Consider the following 24767-nt stretch of genomic DNA (forward strand, 5'->3'; position numbering starts at 1 on the left):
GCAATGGGGGAGAAATGAGTAAATGCTAGGTATGAATTCCTCCTCAGACCTCATGTGACACTAGATTTTGTATCTTTAGAAGGCATTTGTCATATAAAATGTCGAATTCCAGAGATGCGTTTCTGTTTTTCAATGCCCATGAAGGCAGGAATCTTGTCTGATTTAAGCTAGGATCTGTTCCAAACTAAGGTGTTCTGTCAATTGATGTGGTATGAATAAATGGAATTTCTGTAGGAGGGGAGAGTGTGTGTTTTCAATAGAAAACTGTTCTCCCTACCTCAAAGTGAGTGTTGGAGTCTCTCAGATTGAAGATGATTCTTTTCCTTCATGCCAGAAAGCTGACCAGGGACCCAGGTCATCAGTGTGTAGGATGGCAGAGGGAGAAAGAAGGGACAAACTGCACAATACTGAACACGGACACTTTAGGGAGCTTCTTTACATAAGTAAATCCACTAGGTTTGGCTCCTCACTTCATTCCCCTAACACATTCATCTCTCAAAGTAAAGGAGAAAAACTGACTAAATGGAATTCAGTTCCAGAAAAAAAGTATCAATGTAACTGGATCTACTTGATTAGAAGAGAATGATGTCCAACATTATCGTACAAAAATTTTTAATAAGCAAATTGCTATCTAGCTTAAAATTCAAGCATTGATCAATTCTATTTAATACCGTGATTTACAAGGCCATATTGGATTGAGGAGTCATTCCCTTGACCTGAAAGACGCGATGTGCTACTGTAAGACTGTGAGAGCAGAAGGTGGTCACCGGCTGTTCTTCCAACTCTGTAAAGTTCACAGAAGATGAGCCGGCCATGCACAAGGGGTGTTAAGTATAGACGATGGAGGGTTCACTAGACTGATAAACATCATCAGCATATAGATCCTCCGGTAGCTCCTTTTCGTTATCATTATCAGGAAAATAGGTAGGAAACGGCAGATTTTGGGCAAAGTCTTTATAGAGTGGCAGGTGAGAATCCCGGACCTGGGAAAAGAAGTAATTCATTACTTATCACCACTGTCACTAAGTTCATTTAAGTGCTGATTGTTCTAAGAATTGCATGAAACAAAATAATCCCCAATATCATTTGAGAGACCACAACTTTTGTCCATGGCTGCCTTCTTCCTTCACCATCTGCTAACTTCACAGCTCTGATCATCAGCCTTTTGTTCAACCATAGCCATTTCAAACATCACTGATCTCTCCAATTAATACGAGTTTTAAATTCAAGAAAACCACTTGTAGTAGCACATTAGATACAAAATTCACTCGCTCAAAAATCTGTAGTTGTTTAGATGTTTTCAGGAGGGTCAACCCACTTGGGGTTTTCTTATCTAGCTCATTTTACAGATGAGGAAACTGAGGCAAAAAGCAATTTTTTTTTTTTTTTTTTTTTTTTTTTGCTACGGTCACAAAATTAGTGTCTGAGACCAGATTTGAATTCAGGTCTTCCTGACTCCAAGTTTAGTACCACACAGCACTCAAAAAAACTTCCTAATAACATCTACCTCAAAGGATTGGTTGTAGAGATGCAAATGAAAAAATTCTGAAGTGTTTCATACTACATCTAACACATAGCAGGTACTGAAAATTGCTTATGTACTGTCCTTTCTCTTCTTAAAGAACCACGGAGTCTTAATACCTTAGCCCTGGTGATGATTTTTTATTATGCTATGACATTCTGATGTTACTTGGTAATTCATAGAATGTTTAGTTGTAGTAAAAATATTGGTATGTGCTAAAATGCTGGCATTGCTTTTAGGGAAAAAAAATCCCTGATTTTAATTCTACAGTCCCCATTCAGAGAGAATTTTTAAAATGACATATAATTATACACGCAGAAAAATGAGGCATAATCATTTTGGCAATAAGAAAATGAATAACAAGTTGAAATATACAGCTGCCATAGCTATAGAAAAATAGATCTATTTTAATCTTTTTAATTTAAAATTGTTCATGAGATTATCAAAATAACTTAAATTCAAATTTAATGAAATAAGAAAAGTAGTCTAATTTCAATAAAAGTCCTAGTCTTAAACTTAATAAAGTTTAAAAAGTCAAAGACTTGTAAATGGAATGATGCTACCAAACAATAATTGCACAGTTCCCAAGGAGTCACAGTTATTAACCAGGTTGAAAGTCCTAATGTTTCCAGGAGTAGTAGAGTGGGCTCAATCTGACTGAAACTCGTCTGTCCTGTCCCACTCCCCTACCCCCATTATAGATTTATAGATTCTAATTTTTTAAATTAGAAAATAGATACAAATACTCAACAATCAAATTCTCTATACTCACATTAATCTATGCTATAACCAAGTCACTTTTAGAATATGAAATACAGTTTTCTAAGAGGGGAAGACAAAAGGCAGGGACACCAATAGTAGTCCTGAGGATTGATGTTTTGACAGGGTCTGGAAGTGGCCTAGAAACTGGCATGGTAAGGTTTCAGCTAATCTCTCGGCGCCCAGGGCTGCCAGGGCAGAGACACGAGTTCTGGCGGGAGGAAAAAGCCAGAAGAGAGAAGAACTATCATGTGTGAGAAACATCGAGGATAATCAGGTGAAGGACTTAGAAAGATGTTACGCAGGCAGAAATAATAAGATAAGGGACTGGAGCTGCAGGATAGAATGGAGAATTGAAAATACGAATGTGAGAGACTAGAAAGTTGACAGCTTCAACAGAAACAGGAAAGTTTGGAAAAGAGATTTGGGGGCAAGATGATGGATTCTCTTCTGGACATTCTAATTTTGAAGGGTCAATGAGGACTGTAGGAAAATGATTAGCTCTGACTTAGCTGGAAATCATTCCTGTGGACAGAACTGAATCCACATATTTCTCCAATCCCATTGTTACCTCGAGGGAGATTCCCACCCCAGATCTCCCAGTGACCAACAAGCATCTGCTCTCTGGTGCACACAGACACCCTCCACCCCCTTTTCTCCTCCTTGGCTGAGATTCTTCACTTCTCTCTTTACATTCCATGTGAGCGCTTTCTTCTCCTAAGCCCGACTCCCTGAAGCTCTCCTTCCTTCTCTCCTTCCCCAGCTGCTGATGGGAGGTAGCCTTTCTCCCTGCCTAGGCCAGCCCCCCTCTAGGCACCTTTGGCCCCCTTCCCTTCTGCCTTCTCTGCTCTAGGTTCCCGTTTTGTCTCCTTCTCTGCTGTAGCTCCCCAAGGCCGGGTCTTACCAGAGACATAACTGGTTCTAGCCCCAAAATAGGTAAGGCTCCCAAGAGTGGTGATTATAGGTACGGGCCATCATGCCCCACTTTATTTCTTTTTTTTTGAGGACCTACCAACCTAAGGGAGGCACCCTCCCCACCCAATCCGTGATAAATTGTTTTCTGGGGAATGGGGTCATGGAAACCCATGAAATAAGAGAGAAAAAAAACAAAACAAAACAAAACAAAAAAAAAAACCAATTCTTGGTCCCATGCATCTTCATTCCCCTTCTCCTTAGTGCCAGAAGGGCAGGAAAAGGGAAAGGACGAGCTAAGAATTGCGGTTGCTCCCAAATGGTGCTATGAATGTGAGGGCGTCTACCAGGAGCCGCCACAACAGCCAACTTCTGACTGCTTTCATGCAGCTTATAAACCAAGAAAGGCAATTACAATTGAGGAATCAATGATATTTTCACTCAAGATATTAAACTCTGGATCATATGTTAATCCCAAGCAGTGAAAAATAATACTTACTTTTACTAAGCAATTCTTATGTCCAGGCACAGAGCCTTTCACATAGATTATATTGTGTTTTGTATTTATCCTCCATACCTAGGTTATAAAATGAAAATTAAAATTTCAATTGAATAGTTTTGAAATCTGCTTTCTACAATCAAACAAGAGCACAAGGAACTTCAAAAATAAGTCCTATTGTTTTCATTAGTGTTGCGGAAGTACAAGGAAAATGATCACCTACCATGGCCTGGTATTGGTCCACTTAAGAATCAAACAGGCAAAACACTATTACAATATAAACTGCAGTAAAGTATAGCAATATAATATCTTATGGATATTATACTTTTTCCCAATATAATTCATGGTAAAATTATTATAATTCTTTGGATTTTGCTATTGGACCTGGCACTGTCAATAATTTCAAAGCTGATATCTAATTAAACTTCCTTGAAGTTATTCAAGTTATTCAAAAAGGTATTAGAAATGGTACCAAAATGGTACCAAATAGTCTGTGCTTTGCTTGGAAATCCTGTTTTAAGTGGAGGCTGAGACTAAATTTTCCTGGTATCTTTTGACGACAAAAAAAGCTCATTTCCTTGTGACTCTCTTTAAGAAACGAGGGAGGTTGGGATTCACTCTTCTATCTCCCTTAGAAGAGATAGTTCATTATTCCTAATTTAGAGAAAAAAATAATTTCATCCCACCTAGATTCATGAGAAGAGCAGACAATGCATGAAAACTGATGTAACATAATTAGGGTTCTGCAAGCCAACAACTTCCAGTGCTATATCTTAGGGATGGGCAATTAAGAGATCACGTGAAATCTACTTAAATCTACTTGACACACGAGGGAGAAATGTTTGGTTCAGAGAACCTGAACAATGCCCCAAATCACAAAAACAGTGTTCAACCATCAATGGGTTTTGAGACTCATTTGAGATTTTCTTTTGAAATTTAATTATGAGATTAATATTCGGCATTATCATTTGTGAAAGATGAGCTTACTTTGAAAGATATTGAAAATTTCAAAATTAAATTTTGTTTATAAACTTGTTAGAAGAAACATTAAAGATATTCTTTGCATAACTGAAAAAGCTTCAACCCTAAACATAATACCAATCAGCTTCTGATTTATTACCAGATTACATGAATATACTGAGTTCTACTGGGGGATTGGGGGGACAATTCTATAGAGATACTGATGATTTATTCCAAGAAAATCCACAAATTTCACCAAGAGATCCAACTATACATTTATAACATTTATGATGGTTGTTAGTGAATTATTATTTCCAATATCTTTAAGTCTATACCTATTAAAATAGGTCAACTATATACAACTAAATGCTGAGCCAAACATATGTAACTCTAAAGCTAATCCTTTTGAAGATGCTAGATTCTCAAGACTTATAAGCTCACTTTCATAAATAAAAAAAGCACTATTTGGTATACTTCTAAAGAGAAAAATTACTGGAAGAACCACAGATGGGTAAATGTTAATATCTCTCTGCATAGTGCAAATGTTCCCAGAAAGTGTTTTAACACCCAAAACTTACCTTTAAGCCAAATTGTGTGCGATATATATTACCCATTTTACCAGGCATTTTCTTTCCAGGCCAAACTCTGGCAATGTCCTTTAATAAAAAAAAAAAAAAGGAAAAGTAAGTTGAATCTAGTATTTTCTTGTTTCTAAGGGCATTAATTAAGTTTTAAAATCCATTACACCAAAAGGTGTTAAACAGTCCCTTTCCAGCTTATTTTGTGGAAATACCCTTAGTAAGTTACATATACAAGATACACTGTCTAAAATGATTACTTTCTAAATTAGACTGATAAAATAAAAATTCAATGAAACAGGGCAGATTCTACTTGAGATCACTGACAGACTGTACTGCAACAGATGAACTCATTGTTGCACAGCAGGGTGGTACTTAGGAGAAAGTAATTAAAAAAAAAAAAAAAAAAACTTCCCATAAAACAGTCACTAACAGAAGAAATCAGAACAGCATTCTTCTGGTATGCTAAGACAGCAAGAGCTAAATGAGTTCTTGCTTTGTGAATGGCCCCATCCTCTCACCCATTCTTTTGATGTCATTTTTTCCTTGGAGTCAGGGGTGCTTAAAGGATAGAATTAGTTCTTAGGATAATGAGTTTGTTTGTCTGGTCCACAGAATCAAACTGTTTACTCCAGCCAAGGCCTATTTGATTCTAATGATGGATGGCTGTAACAGAATTGGAGGCCATGTCACCCAGGAGCTCTCCTGCAGCATGTGAATTCTCAAGACATAAAATTTCTTCAGGGAGACTCCAATATAACATGTTAGTACATATTATCTGAGATTTAGCACTTAATAACACTTAACTCCAGTAACAATATCCCAGAGGCAGAGCTGGGATTAGAGGGGGCTAGCTTCCAAATTCTGTCCCAGACACATTCTGGCTCTGTGATCACGGGCATGTCATAACGGTTCAAGTCAATTTTCCAAGACATAAGGAATAGATACATTGCTGTTCTGCAGGGGCAGAGGAATTTTCCATATGGAGAATTTCCTAGACTGTCAAAATCATAGATCTGAGAATAATCTAGATTTTAAAAAGTTTGAAACTTCATGCAACAAGTTAAGTATCAGCTGAATACTTTTAGAGAAGATCATTTGAAGTCCCATCTATTGTGATCAGTCAATATCACCTCTTGACTGTCACTGTTAGAAGTTGGAAAGGAAGATATACTTTCGTACCAGCTGGCTTTCGCAAGTGACTTTGAACCTCTTAGCCAAATTCAACAGACCATTTGGAACAGGGAAATAGTTCAGGCAATTGAGGTGGACACTAAACCTCCCGACATCCAAATTTCCATTACTCCAAAGGTTTCACTGGAGATTTTTGCCCCTAAATTTGGGGAATTTACAGCTTTGACTCGGCCTCCCTTGTTTTCTTAATGGCAGCAGAACAGCAGTTTCTATCACCTTTGTGCCCTGGAGGAGGCTATGGTGAGAGAATCTGTTGTTATTGTAAGGTATTGGAGGAAAAGATCCTTTGGATAGTGTGGGTTCTAGGTTCTCCACAAATCCTGACTCGCATCTTAGACATATTGGAATATTAAACCCCAACCCTCTCTTGGGGCTACTGGCTTTGCAACTGAGAAAAAAATACTCATTTGCAATGGCTTCCTCCAGAACTGAAGAAAGCCTACAATTCTTTGTTTCCATAACAGAGTAGTGCTAGGAACTAATTTTTTAGTTTCAGATTAAAGTTATAGATTATAGATTTTCTTCTTTTCCAAACTTAATAGTTTCTGCACATTGTCAATATTCTTTTTAGATCAGTATGATCCGAGTTATTACAGAAAATAAAAAAGAAATTGGCACTCTAGGACTGATTTAAGCAGTAAAGATAATATATGGAAAAGCAAAGAAAAGATTTACTGCTCTAACTCCTCATCATATGCTGGAACCTAAATTTGGGGTGATACTCAAATAATACAGATTTCCAAGAATATTCCACTGACTCAATTCCAGATTGTGGCATCCAAAGAAAAAGTGAGATCTTGACTATAAAAGGAAGTATAAATGTGTGCCGGGAAAAAGGGAGCCGTCAGTATAAAGAAAGGCCAATATTCATGTTTTCATTCCTCCTTTAATGAGCTGCTAATCTCACAGGGCAGGAAGGACTGGTTGAGGGCAGGGAGCACCTGCAGAAGGCTACTTTAAAGGCAATGCCCAGATCTCTTCTGTTTCTTCTTAAAGTACTCTTGCCAAACTTTCCCTTTTTTGTCCCCTTTTTTATTTATCCCTTTCTTCATCACCTCAAATCTGGAGTCAGAGACCTTGTGCTTGAGTTCCAGCTCTGCCAATAAGCAGATCTCTCTGAGTATCAGTTCCCTCCTTTGCAAAATGAGGCAGGGTGGTGGGGAGGAGAGAGAACCCCATGATCTCCAAGAACCCTTCTAGCTCTGACACACTGTGACCCTTGCAGGTTCTCACCCACAGGTCATGTGTAATCTCTTGATTGTGAAGCAGTCCATCTTAGTGAGTACATATAATGAAAGAAGGGAGAAGGGAAGGTTAAAGCTCCAGGTACTCCAGGAAGCCAAATCACTTTCTTCTTTATCTCATGCTTTTACACAGAATGGAATACACACGAACAGAGCAGAGATGATCATGAACCTCCAACATACTCTGGAAATCCAGGTGGCCGCTCTCAGATCAGATCCATCAAGCACGAGTAAATCTTTTGTTCCTTCTGAAATCTTCAAGTATTCCTAATGGCATCAGTGGGGGGGTGGCCTTCAGCTGGGTCAATCCCAATCCTCCATCCTTTCTTCATCTAATCTATACACACCTTTGGATCTCTCCTCCAAACATGCTCAAGGAAGGCTTCATTTGGTTGTTTTCCTATTTCCTACCCACTAATGCTTAAAGCCCTCACACTCTATGTAACCAATTCACTTTTTTTTCCTACCATCCATGTTACTGCTAATGTTTTTTATGGTTCTTACACATCAATTACAGGTAACCTTGGGCTATGGCCTAAAACTACTTATCCCCCCTTCAAGGCCTTTACTTAGGATGCTTACACGAGAAATACTCATCAAGGCACAGTGCCTGGTGCAGAGCAAGCACTTAATAAATCCCTCCCTCCCTCCATTCTTTCCTTCCTTCTTTCCCTCTGGTCCTGGCAATCATAACTCTTCAGAGACTGTGAGATTCCATAACTCACTGTCACACACCACCACTGGTTTTCAAAAAGATAGGTATGGCCAGCAGCAAGAATCGTGGAATCACCTAAAAGCATTTTATCATTTCCCAAATCATCATCATCTTTCTACTCTGGGGGCTGGCTAACTGCCTCTATGTAGTAGTATTCTAAAACACATGCAGTGATCATCTAACTAGAAGGGTGCTCATGCAATAATTTATCAAAATCTAAGCCATTCCTGGCTCTTCCACTTACTAATTTGTGTGCTGGGGGATATGTCCCTGACCTCCCTGAACCGTTATCTAAGGTGAAAGAATTGCATTAAGTAACCTCTAAAGTCCCTCTGAACTTTAAATAGAAATCTAAATTCCTGTAAAAATACATTGATTTTATTTTTAATTAAGTTAGTATGATTTTCTAAGTGACCATGAATTCAATGAGGAAGCAGCAATGTGTTTCACGGCTAGATCCCACAAACAAAATGTAACCCACAGAACTTCCATTTCAATAACATCAACTTAAAAAATTCAGATTCCTGAGGTTTTACAGTAGTAGAATGTAAGGTTGGACAAGTTTTATGGAGAAGGAAATGTGCCAAAAATCCGCTATTGGCCATTCACTGACCAAGCTTCCAACCCTGAGGTTCTCCTCCTACTAGACAATGGTCATAAAATGATGAATGCCTGAGATCATGGTAACTCAGGATCACAATCTACTCTGACAGGGAAACAGCTCTGAGTTGCCTTCTAGCTATGAGTTCCCCCATGAATTAAAGAATGATCATTATAAAAAGGGGGTACAGAGAGAAAAAAACATGCCTTCCATACTTACCCCAGTTGCTATTGCTCCAGGTCTTCTGTGGGTTTTAGTCTGACCATGAGTAGCAGGTTGTCCTTTAAAGCCCCACCTTTTCATGACTCCTTGAAAACCTTTGCCAATTCTGGAACCAAACAAAAGAATGACAGTTTAATTTAAATTATGAACATGCTTATAATTCTCTCACTTACCTGATGACACCCCAAAATTTTAGGAAAAGTCATTATCTTTCACTGCCTTAGCCTAGTAGTTCTTAAACTTCTAATAACCCAACAATCTAAACCAGGACAGATACATGTATTCGACAGCTCACACACCCTATTCTTATCTTGAATTTTGTCCTTTCCTGGATTGTCATTCAATGTAGAAAAAAAAAAAAATCTCACTATTTAAGATCATATTACTATAATGTAAAAAAGTATAATATCATTCTTTTATACAGAAAAGACCCACATTAACTCATATTTTAGATTATAAAATTGAACTAAAGCACTATCAACTACAGTAACACAAAAAGTAGTTGAAACATGGAATTTTTCTCACTATTTTAATTAAAATGTTTAATTAATATAAAATTTTCAATTAAATTTTTAATAAAGTAGCTTTTGGAAGTACAAGTGATTCACTTTCTTCTTTCCCTATGCATTTTCTTAATGCACATATATGTATATACATATATATATGTATGTATGTGTATATACATACATATATATAATTAGTATATATATATGAAGCTATGTAGTAGTGTTGCTAAATCTGAAAGATGTGCACAAAAATATTAAGATTGCCATGGTCTTCTATGCTGATGAAAACTGAACAAAATGACATTTCCTAAGCATTTTTGTCATAACCATATAAGTTATACACGTACAAGAAATGAAGGAATAAGTTAGGATTACAGAGAATTTTATTTTCATAGATTTATAAGGCAAAATAGTATTAGGAAGCTTGCTGAAAAGTATAAATTACTTTTAATAAGGGATGATAAATTCAAATAGAATGAGGGCCACTAAGCCATGTCTATGGGCTACATATTGACTTAGAAAACAACTGTGTTATATTTTATTTTTATTTTGCTAAATTCTCCCAATTACAATTTAATCTGATTCAGCTACAATTGGTTGTTTTATGTGCTCATCATCTCAGCTTTTAATAACTCAAAGTACTTAAAAGCAAACAGCACAAAAGTCTTCCAGAGGATCTGTCATCTCATTGATTTGGGTCTTCCTCTTGCATACATTCACTAAAACCACCCTCTATGGGCTTTTATGTACTTCCTCCTATAAATATGTCAAAAAGGAATGCACCCAATGTGCCTGTATCCTTAGACATCACGAGAACAACTGTGGAGCATGTGAGAAATCTGTTCCTTTCTCTTATCATAAGACCAGCCAATCCTTTTCACTTGCATGTTTCCATGAAGACTGATGTCTCTTACAATCCTGGTATATGTACTATAATCTACTCATATCCACCAGCCAGGAGCCTCTGTATCAACCTTTGGGTGATAATCATTCTCAATTCTTCAAATCAGTAGTATAGTATTCCATGTATTATAGCCACAAAATAATAGTTTAAAAAGGCAAGCCTTTGTTTCAGAAAGAGGGTGAAAAGAATCCTGTGATTTCCCAAAGTAAAACATAATACAATCTCCTTTTCTTGATCAATTCTGGCCCTGACTGTCCAAGTGTAGTGCCTGGTCATGGTGTTTGGTGTCATTAGTGTATGGTCTAAGACATTAATGATACCCAAAATGCTAAAGTGAATTTTCTTTAAGTTTCAGAAATTGACATATCATAGATTTGTAAATAAGATGGAAGTGAGGAAATTTTTTTAAAGGGCAATGATCTCTAAAATTTTTAAATATACATGAAATTATATCAGTTTCTGCTAAGCTAGTTTATCCTCAAATTAACCAGATATAATTTTGTAGAAAAGCTGGAAAGTGAACAACAGTTTTTAGCACATTTGAGCTAGGCTCTAAAATGTCACAGGACTTTTAAATGATGCTAGGTGGATTTTTAACAAGATCCAGCTTTTGAATGCAAAATCAAGTGTCACCTCTTTTAAAGCATGTCATACAGAATTCTCTTTACACTAAGTAATGGCTTTTGAGAGCATAGAAATGAGTTGGACTATCAGAGGGAAAACTGTTAGACTGCTGAAAGTATGAAACAAATTACATCTTTATTTTTTTTTTGAACACATACAAAATATGGGAAACTGCTGAAATCAAATATCTGAAATCCATGAATGGAAAATGCTATGTAAGAATTGTGAGGAATCTTTTTGTAAAAAGTTAATAATTGATTTTCAATTTTAATGCTTTGTAAAAGGTTTAATTTTTAAATACCGAGGTTCTTTCAATCATAGCCCATTTGAGTATTCAGCATATGAGACATGATTCTAGGTATTACATAATTTCATCATATGTAATAATACATAACCTCCCTGGGGATGGTAATTGGGCAGTTTTCTTTGGAATCCCTGTCATGAGAGACCTGAAAAAAAAATGAGTCCTTACAGAAAGTTTATAATATTGGGGAGATGAAAAGAAGAAAGATAGTAATGGGATTAAAAGCATGGCACAATTTTCTAAATATAATCTAGCCTACTAAATTATGCCTAGTCAAGTCTAAGACCAATTCAGTCTTATCTGTAGCAGTTGTCCAAGATAAATATACTGATGGACAAGTTTTTATGCTGTTTCTTCATCTACATAGCACTGTGTTTGATGGCTAATATAAACAAGTAACCAAGTAACCAATTATCTATCAAACTACACACATAAAAAAGGGACATGTATTCTCCTAGAGGATCTGCCAGTATCTCATGGTATGTTTAGTGCAAAGCTGAAATGAAAGAATCCCAAAGATGGCACCAAGATGTTAGTGTTTGCAGATGACTTAAGAAAAGCTTAGTGGATGAATAGATGCTGTTTTAGACAAATCAAGAACCATGCTGTCTTTAAAGACTATAGTTTTACACAAACAGCAGTAGCTCAGTTATTGGATTTTCAGCCAACATTTGAACTGAGGTGGACTATTTTACACCCTTCTCGTATTTAGTAACACATGTAACAGTATATGCAAGTCTTTATTCCCTTTTTTGCTTCAGAATCCAAAGTGGAGCTTTTTTCCCCTGATCAAAGGGCTAAGATAAGCATCTAATAGTTACATAATATAAAATCTGTACTCTGACTAGACTTAAGAAATGGATGGAAAATGATGAACATCTAGAGCAGTGGGATGTCAAATTCCCTGCTAAGTATCTGGCTGCACCACTCCCTAATCCAACCCCGCAAAGTACTTTCTAAGGACAAAAATGATATCAGATTTAAAATTGAACTCCCATTTTAAAAAATGTGCCTAAATTTTTACTGTAAATATTTGGCAGAAAGCTTTAGAGATCTTTTCAAGGTAATTTTAACTTACTAAACCAATTCTCTTGACCAAGCTAAAACATATGCAGTCTGTGTCTTTCTCCTTTCCTTTTCTAAATTACAGAAGATAATTTAGTTCACTTTAAGAATAAATGATCTAAGATGACAGTAGTATACTAACAATACTAATTATCTGTGCCTAATTACAGACTGTTTTTCAATCTAAATGTTCTACTACATACAATGGAAACTTCTTCAAAAAATAACTTGAAACAAAAGGCTTAAGAATCAGGCTCACTAAATTACTGGCTTTACTTAAGAGAACAGAGAATAAAGTATAACTCTTGATTTCTGGATGATGCAGGTATTATGTGAACTTAGCATTTCTAACCATTCTTTCTGTAGACCAAAATAAAAATAATAACCTTTACTTTGTTTACATGGAAAAAACAAAAAAACTAACAAACCAATCTGGTAAGTAACTTATAAGCATCTAAGACAATTTCAGATCAAAAGTTATAATAGGGAGAAACAAAACAGGATGTTACATAATAGAAAGTAAAAACAGGATAAAAAGTGAAAACTAGATAGTTGGACATCAAGGGATGTTTACACAAAGTATCAATGCAGTTTTATTAGATTCAAAATATAATTTAAACTTCATTATTAAAATACAAAGTAGCCTTCAAAATGATGATAAGCCCACATCAAAATACCTCAATTATAGAGAATCTATTCAAAGCATTTTGTCTAAAGAGTGGGTAGTCTCCATCACATACACACATATTTTTAAAAGCTACAGATAATTTGGATTTAAAAAAAAAAAGTCCCACTCAATCTTTAAAAACACAGAACAGCTTCAGATCTGTAGAAATAAAAAAAAATAAGTCCCACTGACACCATGGTAAATTTTAGTAAACCCAACCAGAAAATTCGCGCTTCCATGTATGTTTAGCTCAACAACTAAATCAGAAAGCTGAAGACGGTTAATATAGGGAATATTTAAAAATATAGGAAAACTCAATTTTCTTTGTAGGCAAATGTTACAATTTTCATTTTACAATCAGAACATGACCATTAGTATTAAGAAGGAAATAAGGAAATTAAACTTAAATTTCAAATCATTCTCTTCTTTTCTCCAAAGAAAAGGGAGGTAAAATTAGCCATTTTCTAAAGAATTCAATTTTCAGCTTCATTTTAACCCAAATATCAGCATTAATATGACCACTTTTATATAGGATGCAACTTGAAAACAAAAGTAAAGGAGTGAAATACTATTTTCTTTAGAAATTACCTTTTTATGTTATCAACTGAATACATTTAGAGGTAAAAGAGAACAGTGCTATGGTGACCTTAAGCACAATAAAAGCAGCTCCATTACAAAGTCACTCTTGAGTCTTGCTTATTCTGAAGCCTAATGTCTCAAAGTGAGACCATCTCACTACATACAAATGCGTCTAGAATGGCCTCAAACTCCAAAGATAAAACAAGCATTTTTTTTTTCACCCCATCAAAGAGTTCTAGCCAATGCTGTAGTCTAGAAGACTTAATACTAGCTATCTGCTTATGCTTGTAATGGAACCACATAAGGCCTGTTTCCTCATCTGTAAAACCAGGAAGTATTCTCACTGATCTCTAAAGTCCTAAAGTGACCCACCAGATGTTATAAAAACTAACAAAATGTGACACACAAATGCAAAAACCCAAACCCACCTTACACCCTGAGAGAAAGGAGAAAAGGAGGGCACAGAGGCAGAAAATGAAATCATAAAAGAATCATGAAGAAGAGGAGGACCAGGGATGAAGTTACCCAGAAAACACTGATCCCCACCAGCAGAGCTGGGCCCATCGGAGGGGAAACTGTCATCAAGGCCAAGTGGAATTGCCCTCAAGAGCTGCTGATTACTTTTTTAGGAATGCAGACTGGACTTCCATACATGTCATTTCCACCAGAGTAATGTAACAGGTCAGTGCTTATCACATGAAATCATGGGAAAGGCTCCAGAAAGCTACACTCTGGCACCAGGGAGGAAGGGGCTTTTGGCTCAGCAGACCCAGGTCAGCCTGTGCCCACACTAAGCCGTGGGCAGGTGAGGAACCTAGCAATCTGCGGTCTCCTGTTTCGTAAAGTAAGGAGGAAGGACTACATCAGGTTGTGATGTCCGGCAGCCCACAACACTCCCAAGTGCTGTCTGATTTTAATGCACTGATGTATTAACAAAAAGGAATAATAACCCTCGTGGTTCTATAAGTCAATACCTGTCCACAGGGAAACCTAGACTGCTAGGCTCCCTTCAGCCCCATTACCTGACCTAAGGCTCAAGCTCTGGACGTGCCCTTCGGCACAAAGTGGATCTTGGCCGGCCTTCCTTCCAGTTGGTCTCTCAGGGCTCGGCTCTCACAGTGTACATTCTAATTTGCCTGCATGCTATACCCACCACGACGTGCCATCTCCCCACCATGGTGTCTGCCCTGCCCACCATGTTCCACCCCCCTTCACCTCTGGCCCCTTTCAAAAGCTAGGTCCAAGGGTTTACCCACACAAAGCGCTTCTATCTGGAACACGCAGAGCATCCCCTCCTCTCTCTGGCCCCACCACCATCCCAACACTTTAACTCCTGGGAGCACAGGCACAATCAGAATTTTTATGTTGCTTCCCCAAGTTAGGTATGTTCAAAAATTCATGCTGGTGTCTTTGTGGTTTCATTTGCATAGGAAACTCTCAGGTGAGGAAACGACTCCAATCAATGAAGGTCAACACATCAACATATTCTCTAAAATTTGGCATCTAACCAAGGTCCCTGGAACCCAGAGGGGTCCCCGGCAGAACTATGACAGAGAGGGGCTTGAACCCTGCTCTTCCCAGCTCCCAGGTGAGCTCTCTTGAAGCTTCCTTCAGCCTAATGATAACTAACAAAAACATTCACCCAATCCTCTGAAGAAAAGTCCCCAAGGGACTTTTCATGGATCTCATCTTCAAAATGGATATGGATTTTAGGTTGTTCTTCACTTTCTCATGTTTAAGTTCACATATTTTAAGTGAAGTTTCCCTAGTGGCTTCCAAATACATGAACTAGCAAAAAGGGAAGACGAGGAGCCCCTCGATGGACTTACGTTTTGGCTGTAACATCCACGTGCTGTCCAGGGCGAAAGTGAGCAGCATACAGAGGAGTACCTTTATATAGGAAAAACTTTGCATGAGCTTTATCAACCAGAAAAACAAATTTCTACCCCAAATGCTCTGACTTGTCCCACGTGCCTCAGCCACCCACTTACCCATAAGAAGCCTTTCTTTTGGGGCCTGCTTCTCCCACCAGGCAATCTCCCTTCCAAAGAAGTCCTCAGGCCAGTTGGCCTTCCCTTCTGGATTTTCTGTCTGTGACCCCCATGATCCCACAAGAAGTACTCCCATCAGCCCCCCAGCTTGCTCTTATGTCTTCCCCATTAGATGCAAAGTTGTTAAGGGACAGGCCTGTCTTGTGCCAGATGAGCATCAAGTGCTTGATCAATGTTTATGTTTTGACAACATACAGAGAAAACAACTGGCAAATCCCAAATAGAAATGAATTCTATCTCATACAAAATGAATTCTCCCTCACAATAGATATTTCTACAGAGATAAAATATCTAAAAAGTATTAAAGAAATTGTTTATTCAAAAGAACTATGATGAATCATTTAAAAAAGCAAGACAGTTAGAGAGCTTTTCTTCTTAACATCATGAGAGGTACTCAGAATTAAAGAACCTGTTTTTTTGCCATTAATGTGGGTACTCTCTTCAAAGAAGCACACTGCAAGGCAGCCTATTACACCTTCCCAGCAATCTTCTGCACAAGTGCTGCCCAACATGCCCAGAGGCCTTGCTTTGGCTACTCTGACATGGTACAGAAACCAAAGGAGGAAGCAGGCTGCCCCGTGGTTCACTCTCATTGTAGTACTGACCCATCTCCCAAATTGGCCATGCATCTGTCTGATGAAATTTTATGTCCCTTGTGCCAAGCCATTCTCTGTTGGTGATATGCTACAACCAATTCATGCCCACCAAGCAACATGATTTTATTAAATGCCTCCTCTATGCCAGACACTAGGTATGCAAATACAATCAATGAAATAACTCCTACTCATGGGGAGCTTACACAGAAGTGCACATGCCATACATGTCAAATGAATACAAATAAATGAAAAGTAGTTAAATATAGACTTATTTGAGAGGGAAGGTTCCTTGAGACATAATGGAACCTGTAAAGACTTGAAGAATACTTCCTCCATGAAGCAGAAGATAGGACTTGAGCTGCAATTTGAGGAAAGTCAGGGATTCTAGAGGGTAGATATAATAAAGGAGCCATATTCTTTGGGGGTCCTAAAATTTTGCTTCTTTAGAGCAGAGATGTCAAACTTAGAACAGGCAAAACTTTCAGTGTAGATGGAACCAGATTAAAATGGAATTGCAGAGTATTTAACAAAATAAATAAAAACAACACAGTGAATGAATGTTAATTTGTAGTTTTTGAAGTCAATATGGAATCTGGTTTCTACATGAATCTGACACCACAGCTTTAAAGAACAGCATATTCTCAATCATATATAATTATTTGACCAATGTTCTTACTCTAGACAGCTTATACAGGTAGGGGCCTAGACCTGAGTCAGGGAGACCCGAGTTCAAAGCTAGATCTCGGACATTTACTAGCTGTGTGATCCTTGGCAAGTCTCCTGCAGGTTTCTCCTAGGGTGGTTGTGAGGATAAAAGGAGGTATTTATAAAGTCCTTTGAAAATCTTAAAACGTTATATAAATTCTAATTATTGCTATTGTTATTGTAATTTAAAAAAACCCATGACAAACAGGTCTGTTTCAGGGAGAACCAATTTTTCAAAGGCCATTTGGCCTGTTCTCCCCAGGGTCTTTCAGTTGTCAACCAAGTGCACTGTTGGTATGTTTCTGTTTCCTTTATCTTGAAACTCAATCGTTCAACACTTGCAAATTATTCATACTAGTTCTAACCCAGGAGCTTTCTATTTTTATTTTCTTAGTAGCCTTATCAATTTCTTCAAGTGGCACCCTGGAGTCAGTGTTTAAATGTGGTCATTTGACTGTCCATTTTAGAGAAAACAAGTATTTAAGGAATAATCTTCACAGATTTTTTTTTTTTTAAATACTTTGTATTCTCAGTTTCATCCTTAAGCAGGTAGATATTTTCTGGATGATTATATTAGTTGGACACTACAGGAGACCTTTTTGCAAATTTTTTTTTCCCCTCTATCATTTCTCGTTATTTTGAGATGATCCTGTATATAATCTAATCTTTGATCATATTTTGTAAAAATAAAATGAAAATCCATCTTTTTCATTTACCACAGGCTATCACATTATTTGCCAAGAAGGACTATTTTTTTTTCTGCCTGAGGTGATTTCAAAAATCTTTTGAATTTATTATGGCAATGGATTAAATTAGTTAACTTATAAAGAAATAGTTCTGTGTTCACATTTATTCTATTTCCGGTTTTGTCAGCTTCAGTACCATTTAAAAATAGGTCAAGTTAGAATTCTCAATTTAATGATACACCTTAATTTTATTCTTCCTTTTAAATTAGTATTTACTTTGACATCTGTGATAATAAGTTAATGGTCTGACTATAGAGAGCTAATTCAGAAATTATATCAGACATATTAGTAACCAGTTATCTTCTGACTGTTAAAATACAATTAACCTCAGTTTTGTGATATGATCTGGTGTTCACCTCCGAAATCTCTGCTTGAAGCAACATATAAATGAGAGGCTTCTATAGTCTAAACCAACAATGTCAAACTAATTGGGAAATGTATAACAAAATAAAAAAAGTGCAATGCAATACAGATAATGTTAATTTGTAGTTTTCTAAGTCTATGTGCAGTCTCCCCAAAACTGTTTCTATCTGAATTTGATAGCCCTGATTAAGCAACTTTGACCTCTCTCATTTCTTGATCTTTATTACATGTTTATACCATTCCCTCTACCCACTGTATTGAAATCGCTGAATAGTGAAAGACATAGTGGACGATCTTATCCAGTCTTGGAATTTTTCTACTTCCTCATGCTCAATAAGCTTTATTGAAGTCAAATTGTCTTCTGAGCTATTTCCAGTCATCTCAAGGCCTATTCAAATTGTGCCTGTTGAGCTAGATATAAAATATTAAGATACCCCTTCTTTGATCTCCACTTCAGGACAAAGAACTACTTACTTTCAGAGTCAAATATTAATCTGCCTGATTACCTTCAAATTATTCATTTAATGGAACGTCCCAACACATAAATGATGAATCTTAAAAATTAATAGCTTCTTTTTAGAATTGACTTTTCCAAACAGATTGCTGTATTGCAGAAAAAGGTATTCTTCTTGTTATTAAGAATAAAATCTGTCATTAAATGCCCCATGGATGAAGATTTATCTCTTGTGATTAAATCAGATACCTTTATGTACATGCAAATAAATGTTTAGTGCCTTGTACTTTGCTCAAATTTTCCCAAAGGACAGACATCAAATCAATTATACTTAAGGTATTTTTATCTTCCCCTACAACTGACCTCAAATTACCTCAATCACTTAATAAACCTTTATAAAATGCCTACTATGTGTTAAATGTTAAGTGCTAGGATTAATTATTTAATTATTACCTGGTTTAATTATAGCATTATCAGTCACACGAAATGCTGAGAATTTCTGTTTTGGCGGCACTCCAACTTCTCTGTACATTTGCATTAATGATTCAGATTTCTAGGGGAAAAAAGGCACTCTTTAAGAGAAATAAAAAATATGAGATGTTGTTAATGTAAAAACACATTCTAGGTTAACATCTGCATGGTGCTAAACAATTTTTATATTGTCCTTCTTGAATATATAGATCTCAAGGTAGAAGGAACTTGAGAAGTTATTTAGTCCCACTACCAAATTTTAGGGATAAGGGAACTAAGGCCTAGGCAGGCAAAATGGCTTGCTCAGGGGATAAAGAAGTACTTGAGAGTAGGTATTAAGATCTGGCTCCCCCTGACCATATTCTGTATTCTTGGTTATTCTTTCCAGCACTGGTTTCTCTCATGGGCTCTAAAACATTCATCTTGAAAGAGACATTGGAAATTTCTCGCTCCTCAGAGCCATTTCAGATTGTCCCACAAACTCCATGAAAGACTCTGGTCATTCTCTAAGAGTGCAATGTGTGGCTCCCATTCTGCACTAAGGGACCTCAATATTCCCAACTCCCCAATTCCTTTACCCCTTCAAATCCTACAACCTTTTTTACTCTTACTTTAGCTACACATGACTAAAGCAGAAATAATCACACAGTGGATCATATCATTACTCACAAGTGCTCTCTTTAAGTTCCTTAATTAGAAACTGACAGTCTTCTATTTGATCAAAATTACCTTTCATTCCATATATCTATCCCTTACCTTTCCTATTTTTGCCTTCATCAATAAGTAACTATTAAGTAATTAAGTAAAGGACAGTTCTTGTAGTCAAGGAGGTCACAATCTAATGGGGAAGATAGCAAGTAAACATATATACATATATACACACACACATATGTAAAACAAGTAAGAAGAGCACATTCCAGGTATTGAGAGACAGAGAAAAAGAAGAGCACATTCCAGGTATTGGAGACAGAGAAAATGCCTGAAACTGAGGGATGGAGGGCCTTGTGAAACAGTAAAGGAGATCCTTCTTTCAAGGCCAGCTCTTGCACAATCTCCTGCTGCAAGCATTCCCAAACCCTCCAAAGGATTCTGTATGTATTTCCAGACCTTGCTTCATTTCCATCTGAGCTTTCATTTTAGCCCATCCTAAACCAAATTATATAATATTAACAATAGCTGGTATTTATACAGCTCTTTGGGGCAGCTAAGGGGTGCAGGGGAATGAGCATCTGGTCCTAAAGTCAGGCCTCAGACATGAACTAGCTGTGTGTCCCTGAGCAAGTCATTTAACTGTTTGTCTCAGTTTTCTCATCTGTGAAATGAGCTGGAAAAGGGAATGACTGCAGTGTCTTTGCCCAAAACCCCTAACCAGGGTCATGAAGAGTCAGACATACTGAAAACAACTCGAAAAACACTTTACAAAAATTATTTCACTTTACTCCCACAATAAGTACTGTTATTTCCACATTACATTAGGAAAAAGGTCAAGAGTCCTATAGGGTCACTAGTGTGTGAGGTAAAATCTGAACTCAAGTCTTCCTGTCCTCAAAGCCAGACAACGTTTTCTCTACTCTGCCCCTGCCTGTAGGGGAGTAGGCTGGCAGCCCTTTCTCAATCCTGCTCTGCACCCATCAGACCATTCTGCTTCTCCATACAGTATGTGGAAAAACTCTGGTAAAGAAAAGTAAGTTAGAAAGTCATTTACTTGGGCTTATCTCCATTTTAGGAATACTGCTTGGACTTCTGGACATCCATGGTTTGGTAGTTTCTCTAATCAGATAAAGACCTATTCAAGGCCCCTCTGCCAACTCTCCTAATGCCACTTTTACCACCTACAGTGGGCGCACCCATGAGGAAGGGTTCCCAAAGCTCTTGGGTACAGGTGGCGCTGGGCCCAGAACACTGCTAAACCCCTGGAATGAGTCTGGTTTGACAGTCTCCAGGGAGACTCCACAGGAAATAACAAGTTGACCTAAATTATTAGGTCTAGGGTCTGGCTGGCTAACAGAGCAGCTGGACCTAAAGCCAAGAACACCTACATTCAAATCCAGTCTCAGTTGCTCAGGAGCCATGTGACACAGACTTCACCTCAGTAAAACTGGGGTAATAGTCCCTAGCTCCCAGGGCTGTGGTGAGGATCAAACGAGATAAAACAAGTAAAGCGCTTAGCAAGAGCTACATAAAGGCCAGGCCGGCTATTATCATTAGAGCTTGGCGTATGTATATGTACAAACACATGTGTATATATGTGCATGTGTTTGCATGTACACACACACAGCATTTAAATGGACAACATGGTGAGATGAGAACTAAACAGGAGCTAGAGATTGGGCTGGATGACCTTTGGACAGACCCCACATTTCTTGGACATGTCCTGGCGGGTGACCCTGTAGTAACTCTGAGGCCCATCTTCTTTATGCCAACATCCAGGTGGTTACCAACTAAGTAGCACGCCAATCTCAGGGATCAAACTGAACAGTACCCAAAAGGCTAGGGAAAGGCGGGTTGGAGCGAGCTGTAACTTACAACACAAAAGGGACTTCAAAGAAGAATCATAAAATAAGGTTATCATCTGGGGAAATACCATACAATAGAAAAACTGGCCATGTTCCAGGAGCAGAGGATCAAAAAGGAAAGATGTCCCCAGCAGTCTGGAAGACTCTGGCTGGAGAACTCACATGAGGGCAAGGAGAGCTCTCTGAAGACTGGCAGAAATGGGAAAGTTATGCCCCCATCCCCGAAGTCACAGACTTGCTGGGGAGTGACATGGCTTAACTACCTACTCCGTCCTTAAACTTTACAATGAGGAGATGGCCTCTTCCATTCTAGTGCTTTATTGCACAATGTCGGCTCCAGTCTAACTGGGCTCTGGGCCATTACTGAGCAGGGCCTACACTTTTCAGTTGGAAATGCACCATGCTCCTGCCTCCAAGCCCACTCGGTCTCAGCCCCAAATCTCGCCTCTTTGTAAAGTCTCCCTTGGCTCTCTCCATCCAATAGGGGTTCTCCCTTCTCTGAAGATGCCCTTAGCATTGATCACATTCTTGATCATTATCTGTATACACATGAATCTTCCTTAGAAACTTCTGATTTCATAGTTATAGAAACTCCAGGCCTGTCTATACTGGATCTGTCCATCAATACACAACTAATAAATATCAGAAACAGAATTTGAAGCCTAATTCTACACCAGTACTCACATTTCCCCCCCACTAACAGAAAATCAAATATTTGTTGGTAGGGATGGCCATCATTATTGGAACTGCACCTTGCATGGAAGATTATTAGAAAGCTAGCAAACCCATCTCTTCTACTTTGACAAGGACTGTTTGTACCTTACTGATGACCTCGATTATACTTATTTTCACAACAAAAAATAAACATGGACAAGTAACTTTCACCAGCAAAACTACACTACTAAATTTCCTTTCTGATCACATATATAGGAATTAATCTACTAACTTTTAGGACAGAACATGAAAACTCATTTTGATAATAAAATAGTCTCATGGGACAATAAATAATACTATTTTATGAATATTTTGGTTTTAAAATATTAGCTTTTAAATATGCCCCGGAGCTATTTTTATATTTCGCAATAAACATGATAAAGCCTAAGCCTAACCACTTCCAAACAGAAAAAACATGTGGAAGAAACAAAATAATATATTATTTCTTTATTATCTTTAATGAAATGGCAAAATACTTCAAAAGTTGTATAAAACTTCTAAGAGAAAAAGGGTTATTAGTCAAATGAAAACTGAATACAGTGAATGTGGAAGAGTGTTACATTACAATTGAACAATCAAATGAATACTCTCAAAAAAGTAATTTAAGGGACACTAATGGCTTGTAACACTTGGATAGCTCCACCTATATACAAGGAGGCTGTTACCTGACCTACTAAGTTTCCTGCAGTTAGTTGTTTTTATAGTAGAAACACTCCTCTGCTCCAAGATGAATGGCTTACATTAACTTTGGGCCACTTAATGTCCTTAATTGTAAGTACTTTATATGTTTGCATTTTGAATGTTGCAAAAAAAAAGAAAGAAACTGAATTTAGTTTATCTTATCATAGGCATGAATTTGGCTAATTTTAAATTTAATTTTTTTAATTCAAATTTTTGATTTTAAAAAATATGTAGCCCAAGAAAAGGAACATGCAAGTCTTCATAAATTTATTTTAAAATACTTAAATATTTTATACTCCTAGTTTTATTTTTCAATTACTATTTCTTGCTATAGTTCTTAGACAAACAGTAAGTGAACTAATGCTGATTTTCTTTCAAATAAAAACCTTTTTCCTCTGCAGAAAGGCATAATTTATTTATAAAGAGCTGAAGAAGACCTATTTTCTCATATCATTATAAAGACAGTCACCTGAAGAGACTGATCTTTGCAGCTATGCTCTCATATTCTAATACCTTCTCTCTCTCGGTCCTAATAAAACTTCTTTCTTTAGATGATTTAAAATGATTTAGACTAGCTTCTAAGTAAGTTGCTCACATCAAATCAAAGGTCAGTATCTAGTCACAGCACAGAATCAAGTACTTTAGACTCACCTCACAGAAGATAGGTACAAAAGCTGACTCATTTTTTTGGTGATTCAGTCATTTCAGCTGCATCTGACCTCATTTGGAGTTTTCTTAGCAAAGATATTGGAGTGATTTGCTATTTCCTTCCCCAGCTCATTACAAAGATGAGGAAATTGAGACAAACAGGTGAAGTTTGCTGAGGGTCACACAGTTAGTAAGTGTCTGAGGCTGGATGTAAATTAAGGAAAATGAGGCTTCCTCATGCCAAGCCTAGTCTATCCAGGCACTTACCTGTCCCTTAGTCATTAAAAGTCATTAAAAATTAATACTGATACAGACTACCCAGATTATTCTATTTTGTTAAACTGAACATTCCTTAAATATTGATTAGAACTTGGGAATACACTCTTATCTATCACTATAGTAATGTTTCTGTTGCAAGAGAGGGATCCCTCTTCTATCTGGACCTTGTAAATGTCCTTCTACAAGTAAAGAATATCTTTGATAATCAAAATGATTTCCGTTTTCTACTTCAACTGACAATTAACTTGAAATCATTAAGAAGTCTTGTATGTATTGAGGAGAGTCTCTAAGGCTGCATTTTGCTATGCTGAGTCAAATGTCTTTGCAACCAGCATAAATAAATAAATTATTTAAAGTATATAACTTTTTTTTGAACCTTTCAATCAATGGGGCGAATAATTCTATAAAAGATTCTGAAAAAATGAGAAAATCAGTTTGAGTCACTAATTATTGATGTTTTCTGTATTGCTTTTGGGAGAAAAATATTGTCATAGTTATTATTTAGGCTTTTTTCTATCCTTCTGGTATGTCATTTTGTTTTCCCTAAGAGACATGAAAAGTGATTTCTAATGTTTGAGATGCCTTTTGTAAGTTTTCTGGCAAAGATCTCTTCATTCTATACTTGGTCTTGTTCCCAACTTTGTCTTAAGTGCTACTTCTCCTTTGAGAAATAAATTAAGATCTGAGG

General features: G+C 37.1%; 1 protein-coding gene across 1 annotated transcript in view; it reads right to left on the reverse strand.

Moving 5' to 3' along the window:
* Nucleotides 1-595: 595 nt before the first annotated feature.
* Nucleotides 596-24767, reverse strand: part of MRPL3 (mitochondrial ribosomal protein L3) — a 33172-nt gene continuing 9000 nt past the window's right edge. Inside the window, exons 5-10 of the mRNA XM_074271028.1 lie at nt 19224-19323; nt 15685-15745; nt 9204-9312; nt 5231-5308; nt 3693-3770; nt 596-983 (exon numbers count right to left, since the gene is read on the reverse strand). Of these exons, the coding sequence (XP_074127129.1) occupies nt 828-983; nt 3693-3770; nt 5231-5308; nt 9204-9312; nt 15685-15745; nt 19224-19323 (582 nt within the window). The 3' untranslated portion in view covers nt 596-827. The remainder of the gene's footprint in view (nt 984-3692; nt 3771-5230; nt 5309-9203; nt 9313-15684; nt 15746-19223; nt 19324-24767) is intronic.

This window comes from Sminthopsis crassicaudata, chromosome 5, assembly GCF_048593235.1.
Source record: "Sminthopsis crassicaudata isolate SCR6 chromosome 5, ASM4859323v1, whole genome shotgun sequence".
Taxonomy (NCBI): domain Eukaryota; kingdom Metazoa; phylum Chordata; class Mammalia; order Dasyuromorphia; family Dasyuridae; genus Sminthopsis; species Sminthopsis crassicaudata.